The following is a 12,013-nucleotide window of genomic DNA, read 5'->3' as shown; positions in this document are numbered from 1 at the left end:
AGTGACCCGACTGAGTTTTTATTTGCTGTATCTTTGCAATTAATTAATTTTATTACTCAGCATTCCAGGTATTCCTCAATTAACTTGTTTTTGATCATAATTCATCCTTCTTGTATATTTTTCTTTTTTACATTTTGAATAAAAACACTTTTTATATCACTACCCCTCTAATGCGCAACATGGGTCTAAAATGACCCATATCCATTTCCCATGTTATTTCATGTATGGCTGAGTGTTTCTATGCTGAATGTTTATAATCTATGTATTTCATCATTTATTAATCCAACTATTCAGTAAATTTTAATTGTTTTATTTAGCACAAATCATCATATTAAGTGTTCTGTTCTTCCTTTATGAATAAGCATAGCTTTTGTCAGTCTTCATGAAGTTTTCACACATGGGTCAGAAATGACCCACATTTGTGTAACATACAGTATTTACTGTAGCCCACTGTGGAGAACTATTTTAAGACCTGAAACATGTAAGTCTTATTTTACAATAATTATCATCTCACCTGATAAGAAATTTGATGTGATAACTCTGCATAATTATTGATTATGTTTAAGGTAATTTGAAGACTAAGTAGCTCCATTTCTTGTCAGAAAGGGAAACATTTTCAATAGGCTACTGTTAGTTAGATGTTGACATTTGATGACTTGTGAAACATAAGTATATGATAATTGATAAGGGTTTAAGTTACCTTGAGAATGAGTCATACAGTCTATTAAATAAGTACATTAGACTACTTATCTCAGAAAGAAAAATAACTATCCTATTAGTTAGCTAGTTAGACTTGTCAAAGTAACTGCTGCTAGCTAGACTTGTGAAATATAACTGTATAATAATTGATAAGGTTTAAGTTACCTTGAGAAAAAGTACATTACTTGTCAGAGAGGAAAATATATTCAATACTGTTAGCTATATTGTATTATAGCATATTATATTGTAGCTAGCAAGCTATCTTAGCTAGGACACCAAAATAAAGCTAAACTAGTGCGACAGTTGACAGATCCTGTCACTAGAAATGCCTCAAGATCATAATAAACCCTGGCTGCCCAAAAATCAAGCTTGTCTCTGTATACTGATGATAATATTTTGTGCATTTGCTTTTCTATATTCAGATCATGGCTGTTCATCGAAAATCGTGGTCATTTGTGAGGGATGTAAGAATTGAAATGGCTGTTAGCAGTCTACTGTGATCAGATGTGTTACGTTCAGTGGTGGACAGTAGTGAAGTACATTTACTTGAGTACTGTACTTAAGTACATTATTTATGTATCTGTACTTTACTTGAGTATTTATTTTTTTGGAAACTTATTACTTTCACTCCACTACATTTCAAAGACAAATATTGTACTTTTGAGTCCACTACATTTGTAGGAAGGTTGTTGTTACTTTTTGACTGAGCACATTGTTGAAGTCAGCTGTTTCTTCTTTTCTTAAATGCAATTGGTCACATGCTGTGTTCCTCACAGAAAGAAACCAATCACAGTAGCTCCTCTCAAATGGGACTGATGTAAAAGCAGAAATACGTCCAGGCGCACTAACAAGAACAAGCAAGCTCTCCCTCTGTCATTCAAACAAAAAGCGGTAATGGTGACGGCAGGAGAAAGACAAAATTAAATCTCAAGATGTTATTATAATTATTCATTATTCCAGGTAGCTTAAAGTTAGCTTAAGTTAAGTTAAGTAGCTTAAGTTGGATTGTTTTTATCCGGGTGAAAAATACCACATAATTAATAAAAATACTGCTCCTGAAGACAGAAAGAAATCTCAGTTAGTTAACAGACTTGGAGAACTCCTTACAGTTAGCTTCAATCTAATTTTATGCAGTGATTTTAATACAGTTACATCAGAAAATGACAACAGCTTTTTGTTTTTGATTGTATTTCTAAGCTAAAATTTTTATAGGTGTTTCTATAGGCTTTGTGTAGCAGAGTGGTTCTACAAGCAGGTCAGTGCATCATTAGATGGTTTCAGAGAGTTACAAGCTTCTGTAAATGCATCATGAAAACTGTGATCAGTTGTGTTTTATTGTATTTGGTCACAAATAAGATTACAATTGTTAAACTATTCAATATGTACTGTGATCAGTTGTTATATTTTATTTGGTCACAAATCAGATGTTAAAATGGTTAAAATATCAACTGTTCAACTGTTATCAGAGGTATGTGTCTACAGAATGTCCATGTTTGTGTACGACAAATAAACACATTTCAAATATAAAATGTACGATTATTTGGCCCAAAGCATTGCTAAAGTGATTAGTTGAAGCAAATTATTGTTATAGCATGAAGTAATTTAATTCAAAATCACACTTGGATAAATAGGTCATTTTTGACCCATGTGGTGTAGTAATCCAAAATCTATTTTTATTCCTAAAATAATAAACAGACAATGGAAGCATTGACCTTATACTAATCAAAAACAAGATATTAAAATTATAATTGGGACATTTAATAATAAAATAAATTAAAAAAAAAAAAATACAGCAAAGAAACACTCACCCAGCCTGAAAACACATGGAAAATGAATGCGGGTCATTTTTGACCCATGTTGCGCATTAGAAGGGGTGTTCATATGTTGTGCATCAAAGGGTTAATAGCTTAATTTAGCCACCATATTGTCAGATGATTAATAGTGTTCGTTATCTGATCAGCAAATATTTGTGAAAGCATCTCTGACATACAGTAGTGTATTAACGTCATCCAAAGCTGAGAGTCCCCCTCGTTCAAAACTCATTCCAGCATCAGTTTCTAATGGAAAAAAATGAGTTCTAGTGGATTCTACAGCAGAGAGCAAGTAGTCCTGGTAGATTCTACTGTAGAGAGAAAATAGTTCTGTCATGAAACTGCTTTAGTAACCTGGTCATGATTTCTGGAAAGAGACATTGCTGTTGATTTTTTTGTCGCTTTGAACAACACAAACCAAGTGACATGTAGTCTCATTATATTGGAGAGAAGGCAGACGTCTCTACAGTCAGTATCTCCAAAACTTAGCAACTTAGCACCGAAACAATCCAGATGGATAAACAGCATCGCAGGCCAGAGGAAAAATAGGTATTTTGGATTCTGGGGTGAACAGTCCTTTTAAAATATAAAACTGTTCAGTAACACTTTATGCTGACCAAAAAAAAAAAATGTGCTCAGCATGAAACTGCAAGTCTTGTTGTCATACTGTTATCTAAAGTGAACATTTTCATTTTATTGAACAGGACATTGACTACATGTCATATGAACATAAAAAACATTGGGTACATATTTTTCATTCATCTGTCAAAATATGTAAGTAAAAAGGTAATAGACTATACTGGCTTTATGCATTTTAGTAAAATAACTCAAAAATCCAAACTTCTTGACTTAACTTAAAATATGTCAGTCTCACAATGAGTGAGTGTTTGTGTCAAGTGAACATAACATTTTCATGTTATTTTTGACAGTCCTGAATATTTTTATGGACACACAACATATTTTGTGTTATGGATTAATTTGTGTTTACAGTGTATGTGCTCCCATTTCAGTGGCTCTTTCAACTTATACTCTAAATGCGTTTTGTTATTAAATATTTTCCACTTCTAAATGTATCTTCTTCCTGGACATCCTTCTGTTTAATGGTCTGCAGGGACGCTCAAGAATAGTGTTAGTTTCCTGGCCTCTTTCTGTTTTCCAGCCTGATTTCAGGCAGCTGTTTTATGATGATCAGACACAGATTACCTTGATCTGTCAGTGACCGGAATTGCAGAGGGAAGCACAAAAGCTCTTTTATCTGTTTTTCTTCCTTCTCTCTCTGGCTTTACTTCAAACTCACTAATATACACATCCACGGACCACTGCACATTTACTTTGCTCTAACCTCCTCTTGTGTCAATTTGGGCTGTCGGAGGGGGTTAAATATGGCTGTAATTACTGGGTGTTATGAGTCCCACGTGTCCGGTGCTTTACTCCCCAATGTTAACGACTGTAGACACAGAAATTTTCAAGACTACCATAAAAAGCCAACCCCAAGAGAGGAGAAGAGGTTCGAGGGTGGACATGTGCACAGCTGTACTCATACGTGTATGTGTGTGCAGTATACTGTACACTGTATATTCAAATTAAATCTCTTATAGAGTATTTCTTATAAGAGCTGCATAATATCCTTGCACCATAGGCATATTACAGTATGAATATTTTATAGCCTGTTTACCAGTATGTGTGTGGCCATATGTGCTTTCTAGGATGTATCGTGCGGAGAAACTGCCAAACACCAACTTGGTGTTCCTGATCACCGATGCCAAGGCGACGTGTTTGTCGTGTGACCCCAGGCCGCTACGACAGGCGGAACAACCCTGTATCCTTTCACTCAACTTGTAAAAATCGAACATAGAGTTACACTTCCTTTTTTACTTTCCAGCCCTCCATCCATCACCCCTGTGACAGCGGGGCTTTTAACTCTCAATACAAGGACATACACCTAAAGAGTTTGCAGTAGGTCCCCTCTGAATGTTCACGGGTGAACAGTAAACCAGATGCACAGCATATGAAAGCCTGTCTCACATTACTCCCATATTAGATTTCTTTGTTTAAACTCATCTGGGCTGCATGCTACCATCAGGTTGAATTAAGGTTAAGAGCAGGGGCTTGTTTGTGTGTATGTGCAATATATATAACATTTGACAGATGTGTCTTGAACGTAGCTTTCTGCTGGTGTAATAGCACAGGTGTTATCATCAGAGGTCACCAGTGGTTGCTAACAAGCGAGGCTGTTCCACTGGCATTTCTGGCCGTGCCGAGTCACACCATGCCGCCCTGATTTGCATTTCCATTACCACTTTTAACATGCCAAGCTGTGCCGAGTTGTGTGTTGTGAGAGTAAATGCATATCTGTGCAGGAGAGCAGAGAGAAAAGAGTTTTTAAAAAGTCTATGCATTTCTCTCCTGACTGTTTGTACTTCCAGTCATCTGCTTTATTTTTACTGTTTCATGTTTGCTCTCAGTCAAATGGGAGTCATCTTAAGATGAAAATCCAACATTTCCCAGTTCAGCTGCTTCATAATAAGCTGCTTTTGAATAAAAATAACACAGGACTTTTATTGTGAAGAATGTATAGGAGAAAAGTGTTTGTTTGCTGTTTTACAGCCGCTTGACTTGAGCTAAGCTCGTCTTCAGTCGAAAGACCGACCTTCAAGCAGGTTGCCCTGTTGTAATGGAGATGCAAATCATTGCTGTGGCGGGCTGATGTGCCGAGTCAAACCAGGCCAGTGCTGAAAATAAAAAGTGAATGGAAAAGGGGTGAAGGACTCCACTCAACACACACAAACACTGACACACATAATTTGATGCACACATGCTGCTCTAGCACAGTGGTTCTCAACCTTTTAGAGTTTTGACCCCCCCAGAAAAATCAGGTTGTTGTTCACAACCGTCAACATCCGTACAGGTGATGTGATGTAAAAACTATTCCTGTCTATATTACGACATTTATTTCCTATCACGCTTGCTGGACAGAGATTTTTGTTAAGTTTACTATTTTAGATTCCAAAATGCAAATGTTATTTTTTGTTAGTGTTTGTGTCAGAACATGGTGGTTTGTGTTGGTGATTGTCATTTTTGTGCTGGTTTATAATTTATTTTGCATATTTTTTGCTGCTTCCTGCCTCTCATTCTGCGCTGCTTGCCACAATGTTTTATTTTATTCTTCACAAATATCTCGCCACCCCCTTAGGGGTATCAACCCCCAGGTTGAGAACCACTGCTGTATAAACAAACACATATGGCACGGTTTAATGATGAAGACTGATTTAAATGTCATCATAAGATTACAGTATTGACGTTATTAGAGACACTTTGGCAAAATTACTTGCAATTACTGGCTTCATAATACTACTTGACCACATGACATAACATGTAGTTATTTCTAGGACTGCCTTTCTTAATTCTTTTATTTTAATCTCTCTTAGATGTTAAAAGAAGATCAGCAAATATCTGGAAGAAAATAAATCAGGGCATCTCTCGCCAAGGCTGATCAGTTGGAACTGCAGAAGGATTTTTTTGGCAGGGAAATTGAAAGTCAGCACACCATCTAATTGCCGTTGTTAAAAGTGTTAAATATGCACTGCCGATTGTAAATAACGTTTTCCTGAGAGTGTCTGTTCAGCTGAAGGTCCAGATCCGTGCGAGCTGGCTCAGAATCCCAGATACCGCAAAGGGCCGGACGTGTGTTTTGACAACAATGAAGATGTAAGACACAACCACACATGTGCCTTTGTGCAGTGAATATTGCTGGAAACAGCTCTATTAGTGAGGCTTCACAGTCGGCCTCTGTCAATTTCTGCCTGGTTTTCATCAGCGTTCAGCACTGTTGGCTGCCTGCTCTTCCACTCTGATCCTTATTTGATTTATTCATTCGTTTTGTTCTTTATTTTTGTTTTGTTTGCAATTATCACAATATTGTTTTTATTACTCTTGTTTTATGTGATTTCTTCACTCATCGTCTGCCATTCTTGTTTTGTGATTCTGCATCCCACTGGCTGCTGCTCTCTTCTGATAGGATGAGCCCCTCTGTCCAATCAGCAGAGGTTCTGCACTGAGCCCCACACCTCTCTTGTTGTTTCTGGTGCTGAGTTCAGGGTCAGTGTCCTCACGCAGCTTCACGCTGCTTCATTACTGACTTATTAAAAACTATGACCCCTGCTGATCCTTGGATATTGGAGTGTGCTTGGCGTAGTCATATTATATTCATATTCATAAAGAATATCTAAAAACTAGTTGCTGGTTGTGAAAACCAATGATGACACAAAAAACTGCTAGTTAAGTAAAAGGAGCACCTTCAACATGATTTATGTATCAGTTTCTCACTCTGTGTTGCCTCCACATGAACACAGATTGAATCCAAAACACAGGACCTATACTTAATTTGTACTGGCTGTGTATAGGCTGATATGGCATATAGATGATCTGCAATCGTGACTAGAAAAAAAAAACATCATCCAGACATCCCTAGATTTTATATCTTTTTATAATTATTTGCTATTACCTATTTTACAACAATTCAGCTCATTTTACACACATTCAAATAATTTGAGAAGGAAATGGCCCATTAGAATTTAGAAGCAAATAACACACTGGAATAACATGTGGGATTCATTTCTCTGTTGCATGCCTGTCTCCATGACATAATGCTACATCTTTCTATGGCACTTTGTTTTTGTTTTTTTGTTTTTTTAGCTTTTCCCTGTGTTTTACCCCAACAGATGGAGAACAGACTGAATCTTGGCAGTTAAAAGTGTTAAATCAGTTCCATATAATAGCACCAAAAACATGTTAATATATCTGCAGCCATAATGTATTCATTTAGCATTGCTTTGTCGGAAATATGAGTGTAGATACGTTAGCGCATTTGGATGTATTTTGCCTCAAGCTGTATTCAGATCTGATTCACACAGTAGCAAAAGCAGTAGATTCCCTTGAAAAGATGTGATGGAAGTTCATGTATTGTACCATTTGAGCTAAATCAGTAAAACAAAGGAGCGAGGTGCATAAATCATGTGTGAGATCATTGCATCACCACCCAACTTTGAACAGTTTATACGACGTCTAAATATTTGGAAAAATTATTTCCCATATCTTTGTGAACTCAGCCACTCATTGTGCTCTGAAGGCGTAGATCACACACATAACAGGCCACTAATTCATGTGCCTGCGTGTTTATATTGTGGAGAGGCTGTGCTGGGTGGCAAAGGGAAGGCGAGGAATGGCTGAGGAAGTATATGAACAGAGTAAAAGTAGGCCACCTCCCATTTTCCTCTTTCCATCTGTCCCGTTACTTTTGGCTCAGCTCCTCATAGGAAGACAGTCTGTATCCAGGCCAGTCCATTTTGTCACTGGTGTAAACAGAGGAAGCTACGCATGGCTTTCCTGCCCTTTGAATATAGAAGACTCCCACCTCTTTCTCCTAGGCCTTTGGCATGAACGGATATCCTGAATACTCCCATCATCAAATACAAAAAAGCCACGCACTGTGGTGGGCAGGTGCATGTGCATACACACACACATGCACGGAGAGCGGAGTGAGGTCCGGAACACCTCTGAAACTGCAACAGAGAATTTAAATGAACAGTTAAATGAAGTGTTTGGGAAATACTCTTGTCTGTTTTCTTCCCAAGAGTTAGATGAGAAAACGGATACCACTCTCACTGTACGGTGGAGAGAGGCTCTGCACAGAGGTTATTATAACTAATACTAAACTGAAAATGAAAACTATTTGAAAAAAATAAGTTAGGCTGAAATAAAGACAAAAAAACTAGACTTTAGAAAAAAACAAAAACTAACTATATTTAAACTAAATATAATGACAAGGTATTGGTGTGTATGTTTATTGAGACTTTTACTTTTTTTGCCCCTGGCATTGCCTAAAACTAAACTAAAACTAATACTGAAACTAATGAAATCTAAACTAAAACCAAACTTTTTAAAATAAAGGAATTAAAATAAAGGAATTAAAAGTTAGCAAACAAATTGAAACGAAACTGAATTGAAAACAAAGATTAAAAACAAATTACAAATGAAAACTAATGGAAAATACAGAACTATAATTCTTCTGTGCACCCACTCAGGACAGTGTGGCACATATTCTGTGTAAAACTATAATTACTTTTCAGTTTTTGGAGGTATTAAACAAATGAGATAAAGCTGGTTAATTAGTTTTTAGGTGCTGGTAAGTGGAAATCTCTGCAAGTCAATAAGCATATTTCCTAAAATGTCAAATTTTAATATAACAGGTAGGCTTACATATAAGTGATATAATATCCTACATCACAGTATGATATAATATGACAGTATAAGGTACAATACATGTATGAAGTCCTTGTTGTTAGTAGTTGTGATGATGGTGGTACGTAGTAGTAGAGCTGCTGGATGTAAGAGAAGACCACAGGTGTAGTGCTGCCAGAGCGCACCAGAATGATATCCACCACTTTTTTTACGCTTACATGATAGTGTATGGCCCCCAATTTGCAGTTTATTCCTATAGGCAGTAAGTGTGTTGCTTATAAATGCTGCCTGGGTGCCTCAGATTTTAGGCAACACACAGGAGAGCCAATAAAAACAAATATTCATACTCGTAGTTCTCCTGTTGGCAGTTAATTGATGAGAAACGTGTGATGCAGACTTGTCGCATAATATTCCCAAAAGTCACCCCAGCATTTAATTGTGAGGTCAGTTACAGCTGACTAACGTATGTAAACTGGCCACAATAGGAACAGGTGCGCTCTGGTTCTTAAACAAGTAGCACTACACCTCTGGACAAGACTGTTTATCTAATTTATTCATTTATCTAATTTACTGACAACCGATTCATCCAACAGGAAGATGATTCTGATTGCGGAGGGGGGACCTGCCTAAGCCCGTGTCTTTGGCCGATGCTTGGGCTCCAACTACTGCTGCTGTGGCTCGTCACATCTTCACAACACTCATGACCCCTACACACACAGAGACACACACACTCACACACTTACAGTACACACTGATCATCATCTCATTTCACAAAAGGCCAGAAGACACTCCAGTTATGCCATCCAGGATGTATGCAGAATAGTTGCATAGACATTTTTATCAGCATTTCCATTCTGCAATGCCAAAGGGTGCTCATTCATTTCCTCCTCGTCATCTTCAGAGACAGAGACACATTTACTGTGCTCAGCTGCACTCATTTCCATGATATACTCCTTAATATTGGTGCAAGAGTAAGAGCTAACCAAACCCTTTAATTCTGCCTAATTTGTTTCTCTGATTTATTTAGCGGAGGTTGAAGAGTTGTCCCACTATGCCAACTGAATATCATTCAAAGACTGTATGTTCACTGACAGCGTTGATTTGTGTAGTTGTCGATATTGTTTGTTGCTTATTATAATATAATTGCGTATGAATCATTATGCTGCAATGATTGTTGATTTTGGCAACCAGTACAACTATGAAGAATATCCCTTTTGTTTGAGTGTTTTTTAAATGTACTGTACCTATCTATTTATCGACCATTTCTTTTGTACTCAAAAATCAACTAGCATTACGTGATTAGCTAGGTGTTGTATTGTAGCAGCATGTGCTCAGTACAGAGCTAAAGACAACACCAGTACTCTGACACCAAAGCTCCACACAGTACAAAGGATACACACAAACCTACTACGGAGAATCTGCAGGCTAGTTTATTTTAAGAGATTCCTCAGATGTGGGTGTGCATCAGTATTCAAGTTACGGCGTTAGCTAGGTAGATAGATATCTTAGATACCTCTCTGAGAAATAGGTGAGGTCAGAGAGCACCCATGCGAATCAAATCCATTAGAATATTACACTTTAAAATATGTTTGTACTTGGTCTGACAGCTTTGGTTGTCTTCAATTTGATGCAGCAAATTCCCAGTGCCTACATAGTAGCTCAGACAGTCTGTTATCTGAATGAAGACATGCATCAGTTATATTCCTACCATGTATGCTTCTATGCTAATGCTTGCTGCAATATAGCACAGAGGGCAGCCCTCGCAGTGATATGTTGTGAAATGGGCCGAATCTGATGCAGTTGTTCTCATTTATATGACCCAGAACAACAGTAGAAACAACCAGTGATTTTGATTATGGGAGAGGAATATTTTTATTTGAAGGGGTGTGCATAAGACTGTCATTACGTGGTCATAACAATGTCGTGAAACCTGTCATGAACACGAAGGACTCCCTACGAATGTTTATCACTGATGTCATTAAGTTATGTCATTTGGTCAGTTATGTTATCTTTAATGCTGAGTAAACATCACTTGAGATGTCTTTGTTATGACAGGACTTGAGACGTTAATTAAGCCAATAATGTCTTTGTAATTACACTTTGACAATAAGCAAGACAAAAATGTTTTGTGTGGAAGTCCAGGAAATTATTCATGACAGTGTTATAAAAGCATTTCACAGTGCAATTAACCTTAATGACATATTTATGACAAGTCCTAAATGTACCACCTTACTTGAGGTCGAGGAAAATATTCATGACTTACAATGGTCAATTATTAGCTTGATTAATGTCAAGTTGTCAAGCAATGTTAACTTTGAATGAAAAATGGCATAATTTACTACTTAATGATAACTGTCATAAACATTTATGAAGACTGTTTAATTTTAATGACAGGGGTAATGACATGGTTATGACAGTGTAATGACAGTCTTATGCACACCCCATTAAATAAAGTGTTACCATTTCTTTTCCATGGTCAAAACAAAGCGAAACCACACTTGAGCTTGGTTCCAACACTCCTCTTTATTAGTCCTGTTTCTGTTACCTTTCTGGATCACCAGACTCAGGAGTCAAGATGACTTGTGAATGAGATCAGCATAACAAAATGACTGTTTTTCTTTGTTTTCTTCTCTTCGCTGTTCTCCTCCTTATGCTTGTTTCCTCTTTGTGTTGCTCTATAAGTGCTGTGAAGCAGACACTGAAGGCTCAGTGTCGAAACGCTGCAATGTCATGGGATGAGCTTGTTCTGTGTTTGAACGCTGTCTATGCCCACAGTCAGCATCAGGGCCTGTTGGAGAGACCTTGTAACACACTAATACCAGTGCTAATTTTGCATTGCCTTAATTTACCTTAACATGAGTCATAAAGATCATACATAATGTGTTTTACTTTCCATTTTTAGCCATTTTAACAGTTAAAGTTAAGTTCTCTCCACCTCGTCTTCATGGTGACCTGCTGGTGTTGAGTGTTCAGGTTATGCCTGTTTATCAAAGTCGCGTGTTGACTTGTGTTTTACCCCGGGGGTCCCGTGTCTATGTGCAGGCATGTGCGTGTCCCTCCGATATCTGATTGTGCTTTAATACTGTACATGAATTACTCTTTTGTGGAACTTGACTAGCCTGAATAAATTTTGTATACATTTGTACACTAATACTATTTACTGTATAAAAGAGAAAATGAAAGAGAAGAAAAATGTTTATAACATGGTGTTGATTATTGTGCAAATATAATATATTCACAATAAAAGTGTTGTATTGTTATGA

At 37.2% G+C, this 12,013-nt stretch overlaps 1 protein-coding gene across 4 annotated transcripts in view; it reads left to right on the top strand.

Moving 5' to 3' along the window:
• LOC146316449 (voltage-dependent calcium channel subunit alpha-2/delta-1) overlaps positions 1-12,013 on the top strand; it is a 92,791-nt gene extending 80,778 nt beyond the window's left edge. For 3 of the 4 annotated variants that reach the window (XM_084733392.1, XM_084733391.1, XM_084733388.1), the window contains 4 exons: positions 4,217-4,329; positions 6,136-6,218; positions 6,529-6,608; positions 9,344-12,013. In XM_084733392.1, the coding sequence (XP_084589518.1) occupies positions 4,217-4,329; positions 6,136-6,218; positions 6,529-6,608; positions 9,344-9,380 (313 nt within the window). In that variant the 3' untranslated portion in view covers positions 9,381-12,013. The remainder of the gene's footprint in view (positions 1-4,216; positions 4,330-6,135; positions 6,219-6,528; positions 6,609-9,343) is intronic. The other variant, XM_084733390.1, reaches the window with a different exon arrangement.

This window comes from Lutjanus erythropterus, chromosome 13, assembly GCF_056507025.1.
Source record: "Lutjanus erythropterus isolate fLutEry1 chromosome 13, fLutEry1.hap2, whole genome shotgun sequence".
In the NCBI taxonomy this organism is placed as follows: Eukaryota; Metazoa; Chordata; class Actinopteri; order Lutjaniformes; family Lutjanidae; genus Lutjanus; species Lutjanus erythropterus.
Note: the sequence above shows the minus strand (reverse complement) of the source record. Positions and strands in the feature narration are given on the sequence as shown.